Source organism: Desmodus rotundus, chromosome 1 (assembly GCF_022682495.2).
Source record: "Desmodus rotundus isolate HL8 chromosome 1, HLdesRot8A.1, whole genome shotgun sequence".
Classification (NCBI taxonomy): domain Eukaryota; kingdom Metazoa; phylum Chordata; class Mammalia; order Chiroptera; family Phyllostomidae; genus Desmodus; species Desmodus rotundus.
In genome coordinates this window covers 91,689,798-91,717,185 of record NC_071387.1, presented here as the reverse complement: position 1 = coordinate 91,717,185, position 27,388 = coordinate 91,689,798, and the positions used below count along the sequence as shown (strand labels likewise).

Below are 27,388 nucleotides of genomic sequence, written 5' to 3'. Positions count from 1 at the left end.
TTTGGCCTATTGCTGCCCTAGCCCCAGTGTCCTTGTATCTTTTCTGTTCTGCTTCCCCTAGCCAACTAGTAACTGCTTTCTGCATCTTAGTTACAATTTCAGCAGAGATCACTTGATTGACTCAGTTTACCTTTTTATGTCCAGTCCCAAATCCTAGGCCTCTGGCCACCTTATAAATGAGTTGGCTGGCCTTATATCAGGCTTAATATGTGATCCAATCAACTGTGGCTGGGTACAAGGTTGTGTCCAATTCATGGTCATGTCTACCTACTAGGGACTGTAGGGTCTCAGGGCCTTTGTACATGCTGTTTCCCCCCCCCCGCCATTCTCCTCTTTTTACTTGGATAACACTAACTCTTCCTTTATGTCTGCTTGTGAATGCCATCTCCTCTTCTCTGACCCTCCATCAAAATCAGAGCCCCTTGTTTATATTCCTTTGTACTTTGTGAACTATATTTTTCCCTGATGACACAGATCACAATTTCAAATATGATGATTTGTGTATTCACTTATTTAGTGCTTGATTCCCCCACTGGACTGAGAGATCCATGAGGGAAGTGGCCATATCTGTTGAGATTATTGCTATTTCTGGCACAAGTAAGCACTGGATAATAAGTGCTAGCTGAATGGATGAGTGAATGAACACAAGCAAGAGATTATGTAGCCTAGAAGTCACTGAAGACTTTGTGGAAGGGACAAGGCTTGATCTTGGCCTTAAAGAATGGATAGGATTTAGAAAGAACAAAGGAAAAGATTTCAGGCAAAAATAACATTCATAAACAAAGTCAGGGAGTTGGGAATAATATGGTATAGCCAGGCAGGGCACAGTGTGGATACTGGCCTAAGTGGAGCAAAGGTGTGTGTTGACATGATTTGGAAAATAAGATTGACTAGGTAGAAAAAGGCCCATGCAGGAAAAATATAAATCTGAGAATGGTATTAATGTATAATGTTAAGTACTGTTTTGTGTCCATTTTACAGATGGAAAAGTTGAGGTACAGGGAAATTATCTTGTTGAGGTTCTCGTGGCTGATAAATGCAGAGCTGGGATTAAACTCTGGATGGACACAGCCGCAGAGTTTGTGAGTATGAATGCTATGTCAAGCTGCCTTTCCCCTCCAGAAAGGTAAAGACATAACTTGGCAAAAGGTCAGCTCTGGATGCAGCAGAGCAGAGAAGCATGAAAGGGAACCACAAGGGTTCTGGTCTTGAGGTTGGCAGTAGAATGCTGCTGGTTCAGAAGTTAATGGACTAGGGGAGGGAGCAGCATCACATCTAGCCCATGGGGTCAACAGTAGCTCCTGCCTCAAAGGTTAGGGTTAAATGAGACAAAAGGAGTTCACGACATATTGCTTGACCACACATGGGGACCTGTGGATGTGAATGCTCTTCCCAGGGGTTTGGAGGACCAAGATTGCCAGGATCTTGGATGTGAACCAGGAGCAGTAATACTAATATTTATTTGATGCCACCAGCTGGGTCCAGAGTGCTTTTCAAGCAAAGGCGCTCTGAGGCCCATGTACCAAAGCCTTGCAAAGACCAGAGCTAGAGGCTGTGCATGAGGTCCTTTCAGGGGTCGGAGTCTACATCTCTCCTCCATCTCTCTGGCCTTTTGCAATGGGCTTTGTACTTCGGTCTCCAGAGCATTCAGCTAGTTTAGCCCCTAGGACCTTTCTCTCCATCTCTGATCAACTTCCCAGATACTTTGTTTATGACAAACTCCTAGTTCCCAGGGCCGCAAGTCGCTGCCTTTCCTATCTCATGGTATTCATCAGCTACTCCACCCATCTCTAAAATCCTTCCCTCTTCACAGTGCCAGGATCCACTTTTCCCAACGTGCAGAATGAGATCACCAGACAGGACGCATGGCCGGGTATTCCCCGTAAACAGAAAGTGATCCCCTTTCCAGATCTCTCTGATTAAGCCAAGAGAAGTATCTTCTCTGGTGTGAGAACACCGTTTACATCTTTCTAACATTTGGGTTATATCCTTTCCATAAAGAACAGGCAGCTGGTCCTCAGCTCAGAATAGGCAGCAGCTAGAATATGGAGTGATTGTGTTGTTTTTATTGTGTTTATTTTCCCAGTTACCATTTGCGTATGGCAAGTCATTCCAGTTACCTTTTGATAGTAGTGTTACAAACTTCAGTTTCAAGATATATTTACTGAAGTAGAAACCGAGTCAATTTACAGAGAAACATTAGGTAAAGGATCATTGATGTTGTATGTGGATATGAATCTTTACAAGGGTTATCCTCCAATAACAGATTTGGAGGAAATAATCCAGTTAGAAAGCAGAGGCTTGGCTTCAAATGCTGGCCCTGATCATTAGCTCCTAAGACACTCTCCTTGAGCCTCTACTTCCTCATCTGCCAAAATGCAGATGATAATTCCTACCATGCATTGAGGTGTTTTCAGAACCCAATGAGATAATCTGATTTATGTGACTGGAGTTTGAATGCAGTGACTCAAGTGTTAAAATAAATTGTTACTAGTCTGTGCTCAATAATCAAGTTCACCATGTGAGTGTGGACAAGTGACTAGTTTCCCAGGCAAGTCATGTCACCTCTCTTGCTTCAGTTTCTTCCTTGGTAAGTGAGGATATTACTGGGAGGATGGAATGATGCAATATGTGTGCAGTGTTAGAACACAGCTGGGTACACAGCAGTGTTAGGTAAGTGTGAGCTCTTGTAACCATAACTCTTCCCCTTAAGGTCATGAGAGCTTAAAATGGGAAAGCTCTTTGAAGAGTGAAGTGCTTGGGGGGTGTGCCCCACAGCTCTAGAAAGTCAGTGTTGGCAGAGGTAACATCAGTCTCTTGTGCTATCTGATATCAAATATTCAAAATATTCAAAAGTCCTTCCACTTTTGCCCCCAACACCTTCTGAGCCTGTGCAAAGCACATGACACCCCCTCCCCCAATATAGAACGGCTCCATTGGCTTTTATATTCCTGCAATACTGCTTGCTATGGACTGATTTGTTTCTCCCACCTCTCAAATTTATATGTTGAAGCCTAACCCCCCATGTGATGACATTTGGAGATGGGCTTTTTGGGAGGTAATTAGGGTTAGATGAGTTCATGAGAGTATGGCCCTTTTGATGGGATTACTGGCTTTGTAAGAAGAGGAAGAGAGAGACAGAAACAGATAAAGAGCATACTCACTTTCTCTTTGCCATCTATGGGGAAAGAGAGAAGGTGGCCATCTACAAGCCAGGAGAAGGACTCTCATCTTATCAAGAGCCCAGCTGGCCTGCACCCTGATCTTGGACTTCCAGCCTCCAGAACTGTGAGAAATAATTATCTGTTGTTAAGGCCACACAGTCTATGGGACTTTGTTATAGCAGCCTGAGAAGACTAAAGCTATGCTCATTCTATCTAGAATCCACCCCAAAATTTATATTATATGTGGAGGAATATATATCAGTTACATAAATTTGGGGGAGGCCCCAAAAACCCAGAATTATCTTCTGGAGGGTGGGCTCCTTGTAGTACAGGCTTTCTGCACTAAGTGAGTGTTCTAGGAACCCATCTGTAGCAGTGTAGCAGCTGGCATTGTTGGGATAGGCTGGCTTTGGCTTCTTTGAATTTTTTTTGAAGACTTTTCCAATGTGCTTGCCCATTTCATGATGGGTGATTTATGAGTACACCTATTCACACCACTGAGTGTTCATGTTTTGACCAAAAACAGCATAACCCTTGTGCCCCCCACTTCCTAGATGAAAAAAAGTCCTCAAAGCGAAAGATTTTGCCAGTGTGGAAGAGGTGAAACAAAATGGTAGAAGCACAAAAAGGCATCAAAATGGATAAGTTAAGAAACTGTTTTGAGCAGTGAAAAATGTCTCGTTAGATGCATGTGTCAAATGGAGAGTACTTTGGAGGTGACTGAAGTTTAAACATGTAAGAACAAATGCATGACTTTTTAAAAATAAATTCCAGATTTTTGGAGTACCCTTTGTAATGTACACATAGATATAATTTACAGTGTGCTAATTGTTCTACATGTGTTGTTTTATTTCTCACATGTCTAGGAAGGATAGCACAATACCATGTTCCATTTTTAAGATGAGGAGACTGAGCCTTGAAGGTTAGATGGATGTGCCCAAGATTCTAGAGCTACTAGGTGCAAGAACCAGGTTTTTGAACACATGCTGGCCTCCAGCTAGCCCAGGGATTCAGGTGAGGGACACCCCAACTCTGACACTGGTGGGTGCACCTTTCTGTCCTTAAGAGGTGAAGGCGTATCCTATCTATTGGCCAGAGTACGGATGAATAAAACTCGGCTTCCAGTTCAATCGCAGGGCAGTGAGTTTGTGCAGGAAGTAACCAGAAGCAACAAAACACTTTGTCTCAGTTGGTTACAAGACAAAACCTTTAATCACATGAGTGCTTAATACATTAGCTGCTTCACGGCTCTGACAGCTTTGATTTCTGGTCATGTTTTTCTAACACGGAAAGGTGAATGCCTCCCTCAGGGCCACCTGGGCAGTTGGTGTCCTGAGGATTTGTGTGAGTGGACAATAGGGACAACTGTGCAGATGCCTGGGGATTTGGGGATCCTCCCCCCAAGCCACCACCTGTGACTTTGAGTGAAATCCTCTTCCAAGGAGGGAAGAATGTGGAGGTCCTTCCAGTAAAAAAGGAAGAAGGGAAAACATCTGGCACAGATACACAGAGAAGAATGGTGTCACAGGATTGGCTTGAAGATGGGGGAGGAACTGACGGGTTAGTTAGGACCTGAATGGTGAGGGACAGAATGTGGAAGAGGGCTGAGTCCATTTGGTTTCATTCTTTGTAAAAAATAATACCATCACGGGGACCATGTCATGCAACCTCAGAGACACCTCTGTGCATCTCCCAGGGCTGTGCTGGGAGGAGGGCACATAGCAGAGGGCAGTTCAGACAGGTGTGGTGCGCCTGTTGGCCAGATCATTATGCAGCGACTCCTTGAACTCTTTGGGAGTGGAGTTGTGGAACTGTAGAAAAGTGTGATCCCGGTCGGAGTTGAGTAGGGTCCCCATGGTGATCTTTGAGGGGTCCCGGGAGAGGGTGAACATTGAGATGTCGGTGGAAGGGATGGTGTGGAAGCCTTTGCTTATGGGGGACAGGTCTCGGGACCTGGGCTCTGTGGAGCGGGAACTTGACCTCCGCCGGAATCTATACCTGTAGGGTGGCAGGCGGGCAAAAGTTGATTTCTTCAGGAGCTCTGAGTGGGATTTGGCACGTAACTGCTGATGTTTCTCTATGTAGATATGCACAGCAACAACCCCCACAATTTCTGCGATGATGAAAGAGAAGGCTCCAAAATAGAAGGACCAGCCATAGGAGTAGCTCTTTTTAGAGTCACGCTGTCCAGGGTCCCCAGCATTGGCCGATATATAAACTATGATGCCGATGATGTTGCTTAACCCTAAGAGAAGGCAAAAGAAAAATGCATTTTTAAATAAACCTCAGAGGTAATTGTCACTTGCAGTCTTGAAATATTTATAGAGAAGAATGGATTTGTGGCTGAGAAATCCAACCCCGCTGAGCTCTTCTGCATGGTCTGTCTCTTGGGAAATGAAGAATTCAGTCCCAGATGGTGAGCCTTCAGCTAAAGAAGATACCTGACTCCCACAGCAAGTGCAGTAGAACTTGGAACACATGTCTTTTTCCTTAGAAACAATTCACTCCATCAAAATGTAATCTTCAGCAGTAAGTCATGAGGATGGTGTAATGAATGAGATACAGATCCCTGTCCTGAGTTCCTCACCATTACTAGGAGAGACTGACATGTAATGCAATTAGAGCAACAGACAAGAAGGGCACTCTCAGAGACATGGATAAAATGGTTTAGGAGCCAAGGGAGAGAGATGACTAAGTCACTTCTCTGTCAGGACAAGGTGATATTTGAGCTGGATCCTGAAAACTGAAGAGGGGTGAGCCAGGAAATGAAAGGCTTTTGACTATGGAGTGTAAGAGGAAGAATGACTTACTAAGGTTCTAGCTTGGGTCATGGGGACATTGGTGGCATCTAGAGCTAAAATAAGTAATAGCAGAGAGAATAGATTTGGAGAAGAGAAGAGATTTGGAAACACTGAGTTGGAAGTGCTTATTGGAAATCCAGCTGTAGCTGTCCAATAGACATGTGTGGGTCCCAGGCTGCAGTTTGGGGAATTAATCAGCCCGTGGGGAAGGTACAGTAGCTCCTAAGTCTCCTTATCTACACAGGATAAGATACTGCTTTAGATTAGCTTTCGCTAATCAGGAATTAGAGAACATAAACCTGATGTCCCCAGGAGGCAAGGTCTGCCGACTTAGTATCCTCAAGTGCCAACAGGATAGCACAAGAATAGCTGCTAAGGCAGCCAGAGAGGAATTTATTCTCTAGGGAGTAGTAAGAAGCAATAACAGAATCTGGGGCTTGGGGGCTCTGCTCATGTCTTACCACCTTTCTCACATTATTGCTCTGAGGTGGAATGTCTTTTTTTTGTCCCTCTGTTCCAAGGGCCACATCCAGGCTTTGATACCAACAGTGACTCGGAGAGTCTGGTTCATCAGCTGGCATCTCCTTGCCTCCAAATTCAGACCACCTGCAGGGTGCTGCTGAATGGAGGCTATCCCTCATTACAGTTCCCAGTACTAACTAGTAAATAATCATTTTCAGTGGCCTCCTGAGTCTTTCCTCCATTCCATGAGCACCCCATACTCTTCCTAGGGATCCCCAAGATCTCCCCTTGGTCCAGCAACCAAAAGGTTAAAGCTTGGCATAGCTGGAACCACGGGACTGTGCTCTACTTCTACAATTCTGACTGGGTGGTGAACATGCATTAAGGGGAATTCACATTTTAAATATGATCTCTAGCTGCACTCCATCGAGGACTTATCCCTTGAGGGCAGGGTCAGGGTCTGCCTCTAGCCAGGGTACTCCTGGCACTACTTTGCACAGGCATTCATCAGGTAGGCAGCGAGTTCTAGTCACCAAGCTATTCTTAATCTGGGGTGACACAGACAGCCCTGTGTCAGGCTGCAGCAAACCACAGGATGAAAAGCAGCTTCTCTTCCTACAGTGTCAGTTTGGCTTGAAGATTAGTAGGGCAGGCACATTCTTTTATATTAAAATGAACATAAACATAATGAGAAGGAGAGAGCAGAATTCACATGAATTTTTAAGTGTTGATGGGAGACAGACTTTAAAGACACTTCAGCTCGCTGAAGGTGGCTTCTTGCAATGTCTCCTGACTCCCTCTGCCAGCAGGAAAATTTTGGGTAAAGTTTGGGAAGCTCCAAATGGAAGTCTTGTTGGGAAATAAAAAAGTTCAAAGAGAGGCTCAGATGTCAGATCAGGTTAAAGGAGGTGGGGAAGCCGAGTGAGTTGCCATTTATTTATAGGGCACTCACTATGTGTCAGGCACTGTGCAAAGTCTTTGCATGCACTATCTAAATTAAGCATCACAACAAGCCCACTTTTTTAAAAATTACTACTCTTTTACAGATGAGGAAACTGAGAGATAGAGAGCATAAGTAACTTCCCAAGTCAACACAGCTAGGAAATGGTGGAAGTGGGATTTGAACTGAGGATGGTCACTGAGCCATGGGTGGATTCAATTTTCAGCAACACAATATAGGAAGAACTGATGGTAAGTGGGCAGTCACTTGCTCCCTGCTCCCAGGCTGTAGTAGGGTCATTTTGTTCAGTGCTGTGGAGATCTCTCCCAGCTCAGAGCCTGCCCCACAGCAAGAGTGTTGCATATTTGTGGAACAAGTACATGAATTGAGATGGCATCAAAATTAAATGGAACAATGTACAGAGTAGCAGCTACTGTGTATTGAGAAGTTACTGTGTGCTAGGCAGTTCTAGGCACTTTACACCAACACATTTAATTTTCTTAACAGCTTTTAGAGGTAGAACCATTATTATCCCTGCTTTTCAGATGAGGAAACTGAGGCACAGAAAGGTTAGGGGACTTGCCTGAGGTTACACAGCTGGGAAGTAGTAGAGTCAATATTTGCACTGGGCAGCCAGGCTCAGAGCCCATGCTCTTCAGCATTTTGCAGTGCCTGGTACATAGTAGATGCTCAGTAAAGGGTTGTTGACTGCTTGTCTGAGACCATAGATCTTTAGAATAGCTGAGCAAAAAGAGCCTTAGAGATTGCTGAATCCTTCCAAACTTTCCTTCTATAGGTGGAGAAAACAAGGCTCTTTGGGTTCCTCGGGGAGGTCAGTGGGGGAGGGAGGTCCAGGACTTCACCCCACACTTCTGGCTGCTTCTCAGGGCTTTCACCACTGCCCTCAGGTTTCCCAGTTTCTTGGTGTCTAACCAGCTTGAAATCTCTCACAGTACCTCCTGTGAGAAGAAAGTTGCTAGTGACACAATCTTCCCTAACAATCCCCTCAGGGGACAAAATAATGATCTCCTCCTGTCAAGGAAATCCTCATGTCAGCACAATACATCATCTTCTTGGTCAATCGGGGCCCAGGAGGTCTTGTTGGTAGCACAGGTCCCTGACTTTGCCAGTTTGACTGTCTGTCTGCACAGAGTGTGGCCAGGGACCACAGCCACCTTTGGGTGACCACACCTCTGGGGCAAGATGGCAGCTTTCTTTAAGTTATGTTGCTGAAGCCAGTACCTAGAGATTTAGAGCAGGACTCAGTCTAACTTCCTCACTACACAGGAGGTGAAACAGTGGGGAAGGAATGAGAGAAGGGTCTTAGAGGGGCCAAGACTATGTCATTGCTGCTTTTCCAATACTAGAAAGTAATATTGTGCTTTTTATGTTCAGTCTATTTCCAACAACCCTATGAAATAGGTAATAGTATTATTTCCCATTTTACAGTGGAGGAAACCAAGTTACAGGGAGTTGGTAACATTCCCAAGGCCCCACAGGTGGAGCCAGAATTCAAATCCAGGAGAGTAGGCATCTCTTACCCACCACTTTATACAGTTCCCCAATGTTCCCATTTCAATAAATATTCTGCCATTATTGGGCAAAGCTTGAAGGTCATCACCAAAGAGGCAAGCCCCCTTCTCCCAGCCCTCTACTTTGTTCTTTGCTTTCCTAAAGCATTTCATCCAGATGGTATTGATTGAAGGGCGGGGTGGGAGGAGATAGTGAGGAGATGGAAGGAAACCCAAAGGAAAGAGAGGTAGACAAGGAGCATGCAGGAGGATTGAGATAAAGGGCAGAGACAGAAGGCAGAGAGTAGCACCCCTTCCCTAAGGTTGTCTCTCATCCTCCTAACCACCCTGGGCTGCCTTCTGGTCAGGGCTGCCATTGACTACAACATCTGCCCTGGCATTGCTGGGTCTTGCCTTGTTCCCAGAGCTGCGTTATAAAGATTCAAGCACTTGAAGAGCTGTGAACAATAGTGAACAGACAGACACATACCTGAAAAGGCCAAAGACAGCGTATGAAGAGGCCCCGGTGAACAAAAAGCTGGACCCTTTTCAAGCACACTGACTCGGTCTCTCAGGTCACACACTATACACACCACACATGCCCCCTGCCCACTGTGTGAAGCGTGGACACACACTCTCTTATTAGTCAGTCTTGCCTTCTCTGAGTTGACCTTGCCACCTGTCTTCTGTCTTTGCTTCATGCCACCCTTAGCTGGAGTGTCAGCATCTTTGGTTCTGATTAAAGCTCATGGGCCCTCATTCTTAACATAACAAGTTGAGCATTTTCTTGCTTTTCCTTGTCCCCATAGCCATGGCTTGGGTTTGGTGTCTGTGCAGATCTCAGGATTGGGGCCAGGTACTCACCTGCAGAGACGAAAAAGATGCCTGCGCTAAGGATGACATTGTGTCTGCTGCGGTGGAACTCGCTGGCTGCCACACAGAGCCCGCCGAAGAAGAGCAGTGTGACGCTGAGGATGGGGAAGATGCTGGAGGCCCTCACAGCCCCTGCGGAGAGAAGGAGAGAGGGCTCTACCTGGTCCCTAGCCAGCCCCAGGTCCACCTTCCTGGGCATGGGATGCCTGCAGGGACAGCATGAGAGCTGAGGACAGAGCCTGTGTCTAACATGGGCATGAGAGCTGTGCGGTCACCAGGCCCTGTGCTTGGGCACCTTTGTAGTCAATATCCTGAATTTCTTAAATCATTTTAGCTTTGAATCTGTGTTTTGTAAGGAAGTCTGATGGACCATCACAGCGTACACCGGGGCTTGGAGCCTTGACTTGCATGCAGTCCCACCACCCACCACATCCCCAACTCCCCTTCTCCTTGGGATGGGTCCTCAGCTGCCACTTCTCTGCCCAAAGAGTGACCACTGCCACTCTCCACTCCTGGTGGGGGCTGGGCATGGACATAGGGAGAATCATGCAAGCCCCGGGCACCTTTGAGTATCTCCATGCAAGAGGGAATGTGATATTAAATAACAAATATAAGACACTCTGCTGGGCTGAGAGAGATTGCAAAAGAAAGGAAAATTTTGTTTTGTCTACATATTAAACCAGGAGCCCAGGATTTTCATTTTGCACTGGGCCCTGCAAATATACAGCCAACCCTAGTCCTGGGATTCCCATAAGATTAAACACTAGTTACCAAAATGCTGGATTTTTCCCAGCACATACCTACATTTGCACAACACTGGGTTGGTGTGTATATTTGAAATGTGTGGTTAAGAGATGTACAAGTGTAGCTGTTTTCCATGTGGTACAGGAACCATTTGGTGACTCGTTGGTGGCCAATCCCACTGTACCCTGCAAATGTGGCATAGCAAACCCTGAGAACCCTGCATACAGTTGTCTGCCTCCCACCAGATGGCTGCTGCTGCCATTTCTTCCTAAGTCGGTTGGTGTCTTTTCAGGATTTGCTTTAGCCCAGTGGACATGTGGTGGCTTCAGAACAAACAGATTTTACTGTCTTCCTTCCTTGTTTCTTCTTTCTAAACTACCTGGGATTGTTGAGATCCTTGGGGCAGGGAAGGGAAGCTTATTCCAGTGTAGTTCCACCATCAGTGTCCGAGCAGGGGTTGACCAAGCCCAGTGTTCTATTATGAGCATCTCTGGTCCCTAGGACCTGTGGGCGAATAAACTTTCTGTGTAAGTTGAAGCTGTCTCCTACCCAACAGCACGTGAGAAGGATGAAACAGCAGAAAAATCAGTGTGCAGAATCCCATCCCACTATAGTGTGGTCACACCAGGGACTGGCATCACAAACACTGGGGACCAGAGACTCCTGCAAGAACATGCCCTGGCCCTATGTGGTTGGGTCAGTGGTTCCCATGTTCTTGGCAGGAAATTCGTGTGCTGGTTAAGGTCCCTCCTTAACCTCAGCCTGGTTCTGTGGCTAATGTGGGGCATAAGTGGACCATGGTGAGGACCCCCACCTTTCCAGAGGAAGAAACATATTTTGTCAGAAAAACAAGGACTGCTCTGAAGGACTTAAATCAGTTTTGCAAGTTGTGAAATAGAAGTCACAGTTCTGTTTAGTATCCAGCAGGGCAAACATCACAATGTTTCATCAATTAGGAAAGAAAAACAAAGAAGAACTATGAGCACCCTGGTGAAACCCCACTGGCTTTAAAGTCCTTCTCTTTTGAGGGGCCCTGGTGAGGCCCCCACTTGGGCCTCTCTTTTGAGGGGCCCAAGTAATCTCTGTCATCCCCAACCTTTGGTCAAGCCACATCTCTAAATATGGCCTTTATTCCCCACAGATTTGGCAAATCTGTTTGGGCTGCTGGTATAAAGACATCCTAGTAAGCATTTGGGTAAGTCCTCATAAATGGATAAGGACTGAAAAGAGATAAATGGTATGTTTATGTTGTAAAAATTACAACATAATTTTCAAGTTGACCCCATACCACTTACATTCTTAAGTGATTAAAGGCTCATACATAGACCCACAGCCCATCTGCAGACTAGCAGCCGTGAATAGAGCTAAAAATGATTTTAATTGTAAAAACACTTCTAGAGTGATGAGTTACATGCACAATCTGAATGGGACAACTTCTTGGAGCTTTTATTTTAATAACGGTTTAAAAAGAAACAAAAACACTCCCTAATATAATTCATCAATGCCTTAGAATTCTCCTTTCAAATGAACTGGATACACATGCTCATTAAAGAAGTTACATTTAAATTACATTAAATCCCAAGTTCTCCCTGTGCCTTGGTCAATGTCAGGCCCGTGTCTGCAGCTGGACTTCTCCATCGCTCATCTCATGCAACAAAAAGAGCTAGTGCGTGCAGCTTCATGATGACATGTTGGTCCTGGACCTAAGTGTAATGTGCACTAGTTTATTTCATTTTCATGACCCTGTCAGATGGGTGACATTATAATCTCATTTCTGACTAGATAGAGAAAGCTAAGAGATGGAGAGATAAAGCAGCTTGGCTTTTTTTAAAAATTTTTTAAAATATATTTATTGATTATGCTATTACAGTTGTCCCATCCCCCCCACTCCACTCCATCCTGACCACCCCCTCCCTCCCACATTCCCCCCCTATAGTTCATGTCCATGGGTCATACTTATAAGTTCTTTGGCTTCTACATTTCCTACACTATTTTTACCCTCCCCCTGTCTATTTTCCACCTATCATCTATGCTACTTATTTTCTGTACCTTTCCCCCCTCTCTCCCCCTCCCACTCCCCTATTGACAACCCTCCATGTGATCTCCATTTCTGTGGTTCTGTTTCTGTTCTAGTTGTTTGCCTAGTTTGCTCTTGTTTTTGTTTTAGGTGTGGTTGTTAATAACTGTGAGTTTGCTGTCATTTTTACTGTTCCTATTTTTGATCTACTTTTTCTTAGGTAACTCCCTTTAACATTTCATATTATAAGGGCTTGGTGATGATGAACTTCTATAACTTGACCTTATCTGAGAAGCAGCTTGGCTTTTAAAGTGCAACTTGGAGATAAAGTCCAACCCAGCTGGTAGGGAATCAGACAGAGTAAAAGTCCATGTTTACCAGCCTCCAGAGACCTTGCTCTAAGCCACCACATTCTTCAGCCACCCCTCCTGCAGTATTTGACTATCCCATGTAATTCCTGGGGTATGACCTTGGGACAATCCTACAAAGACACTAGCCCTGTCCTAGTAGGATTGAAATGGAAGGGAAGTCAAAGAGGTGAATTTTGCTTGCACTTATTCCCTCAGGTCTTGCCCCTCAAGACCTTGCCCATTAGCAGCTCACCCGTTAGCACCTCAGCCATTAGCATCTTTCCCATTAGCACCTCAAATCAGCCCTCTGGGGAAGGTGAAACCTTAGATTCCAGTTAAAGAAAATGCTTTAAATTTCCTCCCAAGCAGACTATAAAGAATGTTCAGTTTTGACTCGCCTACATTTTTCCTTTTCTATTTCTATTCATTGAAATTAGAGACTTAGATATCAGAACCACTTGAAAGTCTCTGTCTAGTAGCAAAGGTCCCCTGAAGGGTCCTTTGCATGTATTCATTTCTAGGAGTGGGTATGAGCAGCCTCAAACTCTGGGGCAGCTGGATGACCACAGGGCACCCTTTCCTCCGCACAGGGAGACCCAAGAAGTGGGGAACTTACGAAGGAGATACTCAGCTGTGTCCTGTTCATAGTCAGCATCCTCCGGGAAGTGATCTATTTTCTTGCACACCCCTCGGAAAGCCCCTGTGGAAACAAACATGGTCCTGAGCTGAGGGAAAAGACAGAGCCCCTGGGCCCAGCCGGGTCCTCACCCCACATGGTGAAGACCCATTCCTGGTCCTTGCAGGATGTGCACATGTTGATTCGTCAGCATCTTTCTTAGGGCACAAAAAGAAGGCCAGTAGAGGGGAAAAAAGAGTCTGAAATTTTCTGTTTCCTGGATTTGGCATGATCTTGGGATCCATTTAGAAATGCAAAGAACTATGAAGCCTAAGCATTCATTATGAGGACTGTCCTTTCTTTTCCCTTTTTTCCCAGGTTGTGAGGGAAAACGGGAAAAGGAAGCAGAATTTCCATATATGATTCACCTTCCCATTTTACAGACAATGAAATTGGACAAAGGAATTTTGCTTGTGCTCACACAAGGAAAGAGAAGCATTAGAATTCCAGTCAAGATCTGCTGGCTCTTGAGTGGAGATTCCAGGCATCTCAGGAGTAGTCTGCTGTCTCTGGTAATGCTCATACCTGGCACAGGACCTTCCCTGCCCCCTGCCCGGACCCAGAGTTTGCTGAGCTCTGCTGCATGGCTCACCACTTTGAGAGGCACAGAACTGCACAGCTGCATCTTGGGAAAACTGACTGTCAGCATTTCGCTTCCTTTTCTTTCTTCAACATCAGTTTGACTTAACTCGTTGTGGGTGTTTGATAATCGTGGTGGGTGTTTGTTAACTATCCAATTAACCAATCTCTGGGGGCAGCTTAATGATTCTGCCGTTTCTTATGCATGACAAACAATTTCAGAACTTCTTACCACAAACAGCATGGAATTATACATTATTTTTCTGGTCTCTACCGGCAGAGGTGGCAGGAGAAGTGGTGTCATGGACAGTGGACAAGGTTTAGAATCACATGGGCTGGGCTTTTACTCTAAGAATGAAATAAGGTGATATATGATGATGAGTTAATTGTTTTTGCAAAGATCTAGGTGTGTCAGAATAATTGTCAACACTTAAAGTGCTTCCAATAGGCCAGGAAAAGAGCAGAAACCTTACATTTGTTCTTCCATTCACGCTTGTCCACCATCCTAGGAGGCAGGGGATATTCACACTTGACAATGAGGCTACCCAGGACCACAGAGGGGCTCCAGGTGTCACAATTGAAAGTAGGCAATTGGTGTTTGAGTCTAGCCTTCAGAACCTGTGGTTTTTCCCATTACACTATGAATGGTAGCCATTATTATTATTTGTATTATTATCTTATAATAATAAGAGTGTATATTTAACCCTGACTATAAGGAGACTTCAAGGCAGAGGCATTTTAAAATAAGTATGATACAATATGAAACCATCCTCTTGGTTCTGATTCTTTGCCCACCAGGTAAATGATGGACTCAGAAACAAGAAGGGGTATCCTGGAGAGGAGACTAAAAGGCTCAAGGAATTTCATGGGAGAAAGAGAAATTCATAACTTCTTTCCCAATATTGAAAAAGATTTTTTGTTGTTTCTTTTTTTGTTTAGACGTTTGAGGTTCATCCACATGTCCCTGGTTGTTTTTCAGCTCCCTCTCCCCTTCCAAATGTCTGGATATAAGTTAGAGTAAGTCACTCACACTGAGCGCACACCATATACCACATACCATTCTGGGTATTTGACCTGTTTTATCTTCCTTAGCTCTCAAAACAGTCATATGAGGTGCCTGGTATTATGATCCTTGTTTTACAGACGAGGAAACTGAGGCTTAGTGAAGTAAGTGATTTCCCCCAGGACATAGCTCTAAGCATCTCCTTCTAAGGGTAACTCTGCCTGACTTCAAAGTTCCTAACCGTCACTGTGAATTCCTCTCTCTTCAACATGTTTTAGAGTCGGAAGCAAAGTCCTTTGCTAGGTGGCTTTATGATAGCTTTGTAGTCCTTCCATTGTTATCAAACTGGACCAGTGGCTTTTCCATCAACCATGCTTTTCACATGGTATATGTCAGGATCCACTGAACAGGGCAAGGGCAGTGATTGTGGGACCACCTATTGTTAGCTGTCTTACATCCTCCAACAAAAATTTCATGGGAAGAGAAGGTTCAGCTGAAGATGAAATGCAAACTCTACTAAAACAGACCAGTCAGACCATGTGGTGATAAGGACTTACCCACGTGCCTGCATCTGTGCATGACATAGGCCTTACCCAAGGTGGCCTAAGGCAGCTTGGAACGAGTGAGGACTTAGAGCTGGCTAAGACTGTAGCTTCCAGAGAAATATTTCTGATTTCTGATGACCTAAAGCAGCCTACCACCTGTTTGTTTGTTTGTTTGTTTTTTCACAGCCTATGAGCTAAGAATGGTTTTTGCATATTTAGATGGTCGGAAAAAAATCAAAAAAAGAATTTTTTTTCATGCCATAAAACATATACATGAAATTCAAATTTCACTTTCCATAAATAAAGTTGTATGGAAATACAACCATTCCCATTTGTTTATAGCTTCCACTCTATAATGGAAGAGTTGAGTATTTGTGGCAGACCTGGCAGAGCTGAAAACAGTTGCTATCTGACTATGAAAAATTTTACTGATCCCTGGTCTAAATATTTCTGTCCTGTGAGGTAGCACAAAGTCTGTGAGAGCAAAAGAGAGCAAAGAAGAGTCTGAGTCTCCCTGAGATCAGAGGACATAGTCCAGGTAGCACTTCTAAAGCAGATAGTAGCAGGTGTCAAGGACTGCAGGATGGTTTGTGTTTTATTGTTTTGTTCTATGTGCAGTGTTTTAGTGTATAGAACATGCCTATTGATTTTAGGGAGAGGGAGAGAAAAAGGGAGAGAAACATTGACTGACTGCTTCTCACACTCTCCCTGACCAGGGAACGAACCCACAACCTTTCAATTTACAGGAGACACTCCAGCCAACTGAGCCACACCAACCAGGGCTTGTTGCATTAAAAAAAAATTACATGTGTTTCTGCAATTTAAAATTTAGGATTTGGCACATAAAAGCCTGATTTACAGCTTCTTTTTAAAAACAAGGAGCTCTGTCCCATGTGTCCATGTGGCAGCAATCCCTTGCAGATGGACATCCACAGCCCCCTTTCAATGGGGCATGAGAGCTCTGGTTGGCTAGAGTTTCCACCTGGGTCTTCAGCACTTCAGGTACCTATGGCAAATTACCTCCCTAAACTCAGATTCTTCTTCTACAGAGTGAAGACAATAGTAGTAACTTCAGGGAATTGTGAGAATTAACTGAGGCAGTGATGGAAGGCTCAGCGCCAGTCCCTGTTCTCAGCACCTTACTCATAACTCTTAGTCAGGCAATAATGCAAAGCACTACTACAGTTCCTGGCACATGGTAAGAGCTCAATAGGTTATAACTATTACCACCATTGACTTCAGTCGGTATTTTAGGACCAGAAGAGACACACTAGTGCTGCCGTGAGATTTTAAATAGCAATATAAAAGGAAGGAGAAGCAGGAATTTCCCTGAGGGTGACTACACACTGAGAATGATGCTGCTGGCACCTCAAATCATACACTCATCAAAAAGTGAGCTTGGCCATTTATATAAGTAGCATGTTGCTGGCTCCCAGAAATAACTTCTAGTCAGCATTTCCATGTATTTTCTTTCAGGTTTTTTCTCCCCCTGTGCTTTCATATACAAATGGTTTTATAAAATTGGGATCATGCTGTTCTTCTCAATTACATATTCTCATGAGTATTTCCCTATATCAGTAGATTTAAGAAAATAGGATGGGGGGTGGACTTGCTCATGAACTGCAGAGGATGGAACCAAGAGAGATGTTGACAACACACACCCTGCAAAGATGGAGTCGGATGCAGAGACAAGCACTGTCCTTGCAGTTTCAGCTAAGGCACTGGGGCAGAGAGAAGCAGAAGCCAGGAATGTGAAACCAGGAAGAGGTGCCGTGGTGGCTGGTCTGGGAGAGAGTAGTTATAGATGAGAGGTGATGGGAACCCAGGTAGGTCAAAGCCAAGAGTGAGGCTGTGAGAATCCACTGACCCCAGGTTCCCGGGGAAGATGTTTGGCATGGAAGATAAAGCCAGCAGGATTTCCTGAAGTGTTGAAGTACAAGTGCAGAAATTGGCTTTGTTGTGACAACAAACTCATCCTGGGTAAAGATGATTGTGCTGATGGTTCATCTCTGGCTCAGACAATGGAAGAATATTTTCTTCATATGAGGAAGGGCACCTCCTTCTTAAAGAAAAAATTCCATTAGAATCAAGAGTGAGATATGAATGCCCTCTACCACCTCTATTATACCATGATTCTATAAGGTCTAGGACAAGAAGAAATAAAACAGAATGAATAGTTATAAGCAATAGAAAAAAACAGGATGAATTATCATTTTTCAAGGTGATAGAATAATCTACTTGGGAAGCTGAAGGCTATTTGCTAGAAAAAAATTTAGAGTGAATGAAAGAGCTCAGTGTGGGGACTTCTTATAAGATACTAAACTACACAATAAAGCTGTAATAAGTAAGTCACTGTGGTCCTGACATTTAAAAGTAACATTTATTAAGATATTTTTTCCAATGCAGAGGAATGTTATAAAAAATAGGAGAAGCAGTCCATTATTCCACATTCCAATAATCCGTGTAAAATTAAAATAATTTACGTACATAGAAAATTCAAACAATATACATAGAAAGGCATAAAATTAAAACTAAAAGATTTTCCTCAGCACCAAAAATTCTCTCACCTAATAACTTAGTACAGTGATTTTTCTTAACTAAATGTTGAGTGAAATCATGTCTAAGCTGAGATCCACAGGTTAATTAAAAGTTAATTAAAAGTAAGAGGGGTGTATGTTGCTTCAGACAACATGTGTGATGAAGAGAGAGAGTGAGAGAAAGACTCTTTTGGGAACTGGAGTAGTTCAGGTGTTCAGAAACTCAAGTAGTTGGTCAGAGGAACAGATCCAGCGGTTACAGGTGAGAGGTGATGAACCTGGGAGGGCAGGTCTGAGAACTGGGTTGTGACCATTGGTTGATTCAACCTTTGTCCTCTCTCCCTTCTTCCTTCTTTCCCTCCCTTCTTCCAAATTTAATAGGCACCCACAGTGTATTAGAGCTATTTTAAGTCTTAATAATTTACTAGTGGCCAAGACAGAATATTCTGGTCCTCAGAACTTACATTCTCATTGGGTAGAACGTCTATAGACTAGTGAGTAAATGAGCAGGACAACTGTGCTTTGAAGGAAACGAAACAGGGTGATCGGTGTCCACTACGCATTGGGTGAGGGCAGGTGGTGGGCCATTTTGGGTAGGTGGGCCTAGAAGGACACTTGAGCTCAGAACTGAATAAAGGGATATGCAGAGCCAGGGAAAGGACTTTCCAGGTCCAGGGGTTGCCAGTGCAGAGGTTCCAAGGTGGGAGTGGCTTGGCTAGTTTGAGGAAGAGAAGGAAGGTCCGTGGGGCAAAAGTGGGCCTATGGTAGTGGTTTCACCAGGCCCAACTGCAGCCCTCCTAGGGGTCCCTTCAGCACTGGGGTCTCTGGAAATCTAGTAGGAGGTTGGGTTCCACAATGACCAAGTTCAATGTCATCTCTTCCTTGGGGTTGGGGAGACTGAAAGGAGTCACGTGGTCCTGAGTAGCTTCCGAACAAGGGAGGTGGCAAGGATGGGGAGGGAGTCTGGAGAACGGGATATTCATGTTTAACTCTTAGAGCCCTTGTCACAAATGTCCAGGAAAAAATAGTGCTTTCAAGTTCTGTGGTTCAGCCCCCAATCTGAGTATTTCCCTTCAGATCCCAGCAGTGTGGGCCCTAGTCTTGTCCTGGGAGACAGCCAGCAATAGTCATGAAGAGGGATAAGGCTGCTCAGCTGTGAATTTTTACAAGTCAGATTCTCTTCATCAGGTACATATTTGACCTCTAGAGGGGTCATGTCATGCAGTGGTCACAGCATGAGCTTTGGGGCCCTCAGGCTTGAGCTCAAATCTCTGTTTCACTACTTACTAATTTACTCAGGTGATTTTGGCTGAATTAATTATTTCCCTGAGCATTGATCTTATTTCTAAAATATTGATAATCTGCAGAATGTTGGAAGTTTTCAAAGAAATAATTACTTGGTCGGTTGTTTGTTTAGGGCTACCTGGGTCTTCCTCACAACCCAACGAAGCAAGCACCACCATTGGGGTGGCGTGAGGAGCATGGGTTCTGGGGCTAGACTACCTGGGTTTGAATGCTGGCTGTGCCACATATTAGCTGCATGTTACTTAACTCATGTGTGTCCCATTTCCACATTTGTAAACTCAGAGTAACAACAGTGTCTAGCTCGTGAGGTTTTTATGATGATAAGAAAAGGTAATATTTATCAAGTGCTTTAGAGTGATGCTTAGCACATAGTAAGTATTGTGTAAGTGTATGTTAATTTAATAAATACACTTATAGATGAGGAAACTGAGGCATAAACCAAGGTCTATCTAACTCCAGGGCCTGAGTTGTTAGAAAAATCCTCTGAATACTACTAATACAGCAGTGGGTACCAAGAAAAGGGTTAAGAAGAAACAACTATTAATGCTACTAGCATTTCTATTTTGGGCATTGGGGTGGGAAGACACCAGTCCTTTCTTCATCCTCATGCAGACATATATGCATACGTGCAGATCTATGCGTGTGGGTGCTTGAGTGTGGGTGTATACATGTAGGATAACTCGGGCAGGGAGCCTGAGGAGGCATCACACTCCAGCAGCAGTAGGCTTAGCCCACCTGCTATGCCAAGTTTGGGTGAGGGCCAGACAGCTTTTCTGGGTCATGTAAAGACAGCTCTGCATTTAGAGTTTTCATCCTCAAGTCAGGAAATACTGGACCCAGGGCAGAGAGGCCTGTAGAAGTGCAAGTGTCATCTGAGGCTCCACTTTCACAAGTTTGCAGTCCTGAAGGGAGACCTTGAATGGGGGTGGGGCACAGCTGTGCCCTGGACATCCTTTCTCCAGTGGGAGGACAGAACATTAGCAGAGCCTCTCAACCATCTTCCAAGAGGGACCCTCCTGTGAGCAGCTCACATGGATGGTCCTGGGGCAGAATTTGGTGGCTGTGGCACCAGCCAACCCAACAAAGGGACACTATTTCTGAGAAGTCTGTGGATAGTTATCATGTGCTCAGAGTGAGGTAGACTTCTTCTAACCAGACTACCCAGCCCAGCAACAGTGCCAGAACTTGGTCCAGCCCAGAACTACAGCCAGCACAGGCCCCAGAGCTTGACACCCACCTCAGCCACAAGTCCCACTGGTGCACTCAAATTCTAGGCTCAAAAGTCCACCTCAGAGGCCCAAACCAAAGCTGATCAGAGACTAGGGCCCTGGGTCCAGCAATATAGGCCTTTGTTAGGTTCCCATTGTGATGAATTTGCCTTGAGAAACCAGGAAAGAGGAAAAAAGATCAAGTTTGCCTATGGCCCTGGGTATTTGGGTTAAGACAACAAAAATAACTGCCTGACTATAAGAATGTTCGGTTTCCTGGTGTTAGAGCAGATCTTTATTATCTGCAGATAAGGATACCTTAAAACATGTTTCCAATGAAGGCTGCACATGGGGCGGCGAGTCAGAAATTACTGATGCGCAGTTCTACCCCCCAGAGATTCTTACTTAGTCAGGGCTTCTGGGTTTTTCAGAGCTCCCCAGGAAGGCTGAACTGTCCTGCTGATATTGAGAAACACAGTCCCCCAATGAATTCACTTAAAATTAGGGGCCATTATTTCACAATAAATAATGAACTTCAAAGATGCACTTCCAAGTTTCTCTTGAAAATAAAATGATCGTTTATGAAAACATGTTTATTTTGTCTTATCTTTTCTAACTATGTACCAGGGTGAACAAAAAAGGAAGCCATGTTGCTTTTTGGTGGAAGGGCTAATAATTTTTTTTTATAAAACTGCATGATGGTCCAATATGAAATCTTTCACTTTCCCAGTTGGATTGTAAAGCTTGACTTTCACAGCAGGATCATGAAGTGGGTCATTTTTGCAAAACATATTTGAGCATGTCATCAGTTTTCTCAAGGGCTTCGCTTAATCCTTTGATATTCAAGGCATCATATGTGCCTATCATAACATTCTTGTTGATTATCTCTTCTTCCATTGTTACCTCTGCCAGGCTTTCACTGTCTGTGGCTGACATGTCACATCACTCCAGGAGACTCCTAATGTCCCTCACATTCATTTCATGATGTCCTGTGTGTTTTGCTAGATATGCAATCTCCCTTTGCAATTGTTTGCCTCTAGTTTGCATTGTACTGTCGCACGGTGACAAGAATTATCAATCAGGATAGTTTCAGACACAGACTGTAAACTGCAGAGCAGTAAGTGAGGCAGGGTGTGGGGTGGGGGTGTGTCTTTGTAGAGACTGGTTTCTTAAGTGGTCAGGCATTAATGCACATATTCATATTAAGATTTAGTTTGCTTGCTTGTCCATTCAGCTTCACATGTGCAAGGGTTTGAATAATGAACTAACCATAGTGAAGACCCTGAACTAAATTTGGTTTCTGAGGAAGATGAAGGACTTAGGTATAGCAGTTATGTCTACAGCTTCTAATAAGAGAACTATAGGAGTGAGTGAGTTAGGGAGAAATAACCCCCTCTTCTGATGTTACTGAACTGCTGTCGGTGCACAATGCTGATTTATTCTTTTGTTTGACAGATGTCTACTGAGGTAACCACTTCACATTAAGCAGCATTCGGGGCACATGGAGTTTGTTAGTAAACTAAACAGGCGAGGTTCCAGATCCCAAGGCTGTTATATTCTAGTAGGGAGAGACCTACAGTGAATGAGTAAATTGATTAATTATCATTTTATTTGTTATATTATTAAATATATCAAATACAATTATAAATATGTTCATTATTATTTATTACAAAGATATTTAAATCTAATTATTCATTATAAATGTATTTAAGTATAATTATATTTGTTATAAATATATATAAATATAATCATTTATTATAAATATGTTTAAATGTAATTATAAATATATTATTATTTATTCATTAAACAATATTTCTGTAAAAAGAAAAAGGTAACTTCAGATAGTGATAAGTGCCACAGAAATAATAAACCTTATTTTTTTATTTGCATATTTTATTTTATTTATTTATTTTGGGGGGTTATATTACTTTTTAGTTCTTTTTTAAAAAATTATTTTATTGTCGTTCAATTATAGTTGTCTGCATTTCCCCACACAACTCCCCCCGACCCCAGCCAAACCCACCTCCCTCCCTTGCTTCCACCCTCCCCCTTGGTTTTGTCCATGTACCCTTTATAGTAGTTCCTGAAAACCCTTTCCCCCATTGTCCCCTTCCCCTTCCCCTCTGGCTATTGTTAGATTGTTCTTAATTTCAATGCATCTAGTTATATTTTGTTTGCTTTTTTCTTTTGTTGATTATGTTCCAGTTAAAAGTGAGATCATATGGTATTTGTCCCTCATCGCCTGGCTTATTTCACTTAGCATAATGCTCTCTAATTCCATTCATGCTGTCCCAAAGGGTAGGAGCTCCTTCTTTCTCTCTGCTGCATAGTATTCCACTGTGTAAATATACCATAGTATTTTGATCCATTCATTTACTGATGGACACTTAGATTGTTTCCAAGGTTGCTTCCAGCACTTGGCTATTGTAAATTGTGCTGCTATGAACATTGGGGTGCATAGGTTCTTTTGGATTGCTGTTTCAGGGTTCTTAGGGTATAATACCCACAGTGAAATTGCCAGGTCCAAAGGCAGTTCCATTTTTAGTTTTCTGAGGAAATTCCGTACTGTTTTCCTCACCAGTCTACATTCCCACCAACAGTGCACTAGGGTTCCCTTTTCTCCGCATCCTCTCCAACATTTTTTTGTTGATTTGTTTATGATGGCCATTCTGACTGGAGTGAAGTGGTATCTCATCATGGTTTTAATTTGCATCTCTGTCATGGCTACTGATGCTGAGCATCTTTTCATGTGTCTCTGGGCCCTCTGTATGTCCTCCTTAGAGAAGTGTCTGTTCAAGTATTTTGCCCATTTTTTAATTGGGTTCTTTGTCTTCCTGGAGTGGAGTCATGTGAGTTCTTAATATATTTTGGAGATTAAGCCCTTGTCTGAGATATCATTGGCAAATATGTTTTCCCATACTGTTGGTTCTCTTTTCATTTTAATGCTGTTTTATTTAGCCATGCAGAAGCTTTTTAATTTGATGAGGTCCCATTTGTTTATTCTTTCCTTTATGTCCCTTGCTTTAGGGGACCTGTCTGTGAGGATGTTGCTGCGTGGAATGTCTGAGATTTTCCTGCCAACGTTTTCCTCTAGGACTTTTATGGTGTCACAGCTTATATTTATGTCTTTTATCCACCTTGAATTTATTTTTGTGTATGGTGTAATTTGGTGATCGATTTTCTTTTCTTTCTTTTTTTTTTTTTTTTTGCATGCAGCTGTCCAGATCTCCCAATGCCATTTGTTGGAGAGACTATTTTTACTCCATTTTATGCTACTTCCCCCTCTGTCGCATATTAATTGACCATAGAGACTTGGGTTTATTTCTGGTCTCTCTATTCTGTTCCATTGGTCTATGTGTCTGTTTTTATGCCAGTACCAAGTTGTTTTGATTACAGTGGCCTTGTAATACAGTTTGATATCAGGTATTATGATCCCTCCTGATTTGTTCTTCTTTCTCAAAATTGCTACAGCTATTCGGGGTCATTTATGGTTCCATATAAATTTCTGAAATTAAACCTTATTTTATAAAGGAGAGAGAGTGACTCAGGGAGGGCAGGAGGGACAATCATGAGTTTGGGTGGACAGGGAAAACCTCTCAGAGAAGGGAGCTTGAGTGGCAAGATGAAGCTACCCATGGGAATATTTGAGAGATGAGCTTTCTAGGAAAAGGGCACAGCAAGTGCAGAGGCCCAGGGAAGGGTAACCCTTAGTGTGTTTCTGAAACCAAGACAATAACAGGCAACTAGAGCAGAGTGAGTGAGGAGAAGGAAAATGAGACCAGATCCATGAACAAGCCAGATGATGGAGCACTTTACAGGTCAGGTCAGAGGTTGGGAAGGACCATGGTCCACACTTTTGAAGGGCGTTAAACATGTGACAAGCATAATCTGATTTTTAGTTTTAAAATGTCTCTTGGATGCCAGGGGCTTGAAGGGGAGAAGGAATGGAAGGGTATTTTTGGAGGCATCACTGAAAGCTATCATAATCCCCTGAAGATGTGACTGGTGATGAGGGCAGAACAGCAGTCCAGCCAGTGTCCTGCTCCATCCACTCAGAGAGAGATGCCCAGTAGAGAAAGTGTCCTGCCTTGGAACCAAGAACAGGAAATCTAAGAGGAAGAAGGGACTGTAGGTGTTTCCTGTCCCATTCTGTACCCAGGTTAACAGGCCTACTTTATTTCTAAAAAACTTGATGTTGGGAGACTTGCTTGATCAGCCCATTGGGTTGGTTTGGGGTAAAATGACTTCTCTGGTCTTAATTATTTAGTTAATTCAGGTCCAACTGGAATACCGACCTAGCCCCAAAGCTAGGTCCCAGCCAGTCTTGGAGCACAGAGCCCAAGGCCCAGCACAGAGCCCTGCCCATCCTGGCTAAGACCACAGTTCTAGTCTAGTTGTCTGTTCTAGATCTCCTTGCCACCTGGCACCCAATACAGCCCCTGGGGTAGGATTAGCCAGTCAGGCAGAACAAGCTTTGTGTTTTGGAGTACCAGCTAAACAGGAGTGCAGAGAGAGAGAGAGAATGAGAACTGGAAATTATTTGGTATTTGACTTTTACAAAAGAGCACTGAAATAGCATGGAAAAAATTAGAAGTGTGTTGACTTTCCTTATTTAATGGCTTATTATTATTATTTTAATGCTGGATTATCTCTGAGGGTGGGGTGGTCACCATAATCATTTTAGTGCTTCTAAAATCGTTCTTAATCTTGCTTTGGGAGGCAGTAACAGTCAAGAACTCATCCATTTTCCAGACCACAGTGACGGCTGTGGCTATGCCAGGGGTTCTGGGAGAGGTCTGTGGCCTCTTCATCTCTGCTGCTTTTAGGTGGGCTCTTATTAGGAAAAAAGCACAATCCTGGGACCCCTATATGATGCACTGACTCAGATGGAGTCTGAAAACCTGTACTTTTTATAGCAGGCACCTGTAGGATTCTAATGCCATGTTCTGTAGCTAGGTGGACACTTGGCCAATCACATGCACAAAAGACTTGGCCTCTGTGGGTATTTGAGACCTTGGCTTCCAGGAACACAGGTCAGCTGGGTTTGGGAGGGGGGGCGGTTTGTAGAGACAGATTCTTTCTTATGAAATCTGAGGTTGAGACCATATGAGATATGTTTGAGTTTCCTCAACAAAAGAGCATCACATAGCCCTTGTACTTCGCCTTCACATTCACAGGTGCCAGCAGACTTTGGTGTCACTCCCAAATGCAGCTCTGCACAGGATCACAGGAACACACTGATAATTCACTGGGCAACTCTGATCCTGTTCCTCATCACCAGACCCTCCATTTGTGCTCTAACTCATGTAAGTAGTATGTAAATGGCACAATATGTGTGGGGTTCAAAAGATTATTCTTTTTTAAAAAAATCTTTTAGAGGATTTTTCTTAATTTCACTTAGTGTAACCTTCATTTCTTCCTGGGTATTTTTTTTAAAGATTTTATTTATTTACTTTTAGAGAGAGGGGAAGGGAGGGAGAAAGAAAGGGAGAAAAACATCAATGTGTAGTTGCCTCTCCTGCATCCCCAACTGGGGACCTGGCCTGCAACCCAGGCATGTGCCCTGACTGGGAATAGAACCAGCGGCCCTTTGGCTCACAAGCCAGCCGATCCACTGAGCCACATCAGCAAGGGAAAATATTATTCTTTTTCAATAGATTTTATTTTTTAAAGCAGTTTTAAGTTCACTGCTAAACTGAGAAGAAGGTGCAGAGATTTCCCATACAACCCCTGGCCCTCACACAGGCACAGCCTCCCCCATTATAAACATCCCCCACCTGATATTACATTTGTGACAATAGGCAAACTTACATTGACACATCATTATAATGAAAAGTCAATAGTTGACATTAGGGTTTACTCGGTGTTGTACATTCTATGGGTTTAGACAAATGTATAATGACATGTATCCACCATTTAAGTATCATACAGACTAGTTTCATGGCCTTAAAAATTCTCTGTGCTTTGTCTCTCCATCCCTCTGTCTTCCCTAATACTTGGCAAAATTTATGTTTTTGCTGTCTCTATGGTTTGCCTTTTTATCCGGAGTATCATATACTTGGAATTATACAGTATGTAGCCTTTTTCAGATTACCTTCTTTTCACTTAGTCAGATTCATTTCAGGTTCCTCCATGTCTTTCCACAGCTTGATAGCTCATTTAATTTATCACTAAATAATATTCCATTGTCTAGATGGACCACAGTTTATTTATCCATCACCCACTGAAGGACATCTTGGTTGCCTCCAGGTTTTTGTAATTATGAGTAAAGCTGCTATAAATGTCTGTGTGCAGGTTGTTGTGTGAACATAAATAGCTAGGAGTATTTGGGTAAATACCAGGGTGTGTGATTGCTGGATCATATGGTAAGAGTATGTTTAGTTTTGTAAGAAATTGTCAAACTGTCTTCCTGTCCCATTTTGCATTCTCACCAGTAGTGAATGAGAGTTCATCTTGCTTCATACCTTTGTCAGCATTTGGTGTCAGTGTTACAAATTTTGGCCATTCTAACAGGTATGTAGTGATATCTTGATGTTTTAGCTTGCATTTTCCTGATGACGTGTGATGTGGAGCGTCTTTATGTGCTTACTTTCCATATCGATATCTTCTTTGGCCCATTTATTAATCAGGTTGTTTTCTTATTGAATTTTAAAGAGTTCTTTGTATATTTTGG

General features: G+C 43.4%; 1 protein-coding gene across 1 annotated transcript in view; it reads right to left on the bottom strand.

Annotated features, from left to right (window-relative positions):
- Positions 1 to 4,359: 4,359 nt before the first annotated feature.
- Positions 4,360 to 27,388, bottom strand: part of CACNG3 (calcium voltage-gated channel auxiliary subunit gamma 3) — a 97,219-nt gene continuing 74,190 nt past the window's right edge. Inside the window, exons 2-4 of the mRNA XM_024560517.2 lie at positions 13,479 to 13,562; positions 9,743 to 9,883; positions 4,360 to 5,409 (exon numbers count right to left, since the gene is read on the bottom strand). Coding sequence (XP_024416285.1) covers positions 4,898 to 5,409; positions 9,743 to 9,883; positions 13,479 to 13,562 — 737 coding nt within the window. The 3' untranslated portion in view covers positions 4,360 to 4,897. The remainder of the gene's footprint in view (positions 5,410 to 9,742; positions 9,884 to 13,478; positions 13,563 to 27,388) is intronic.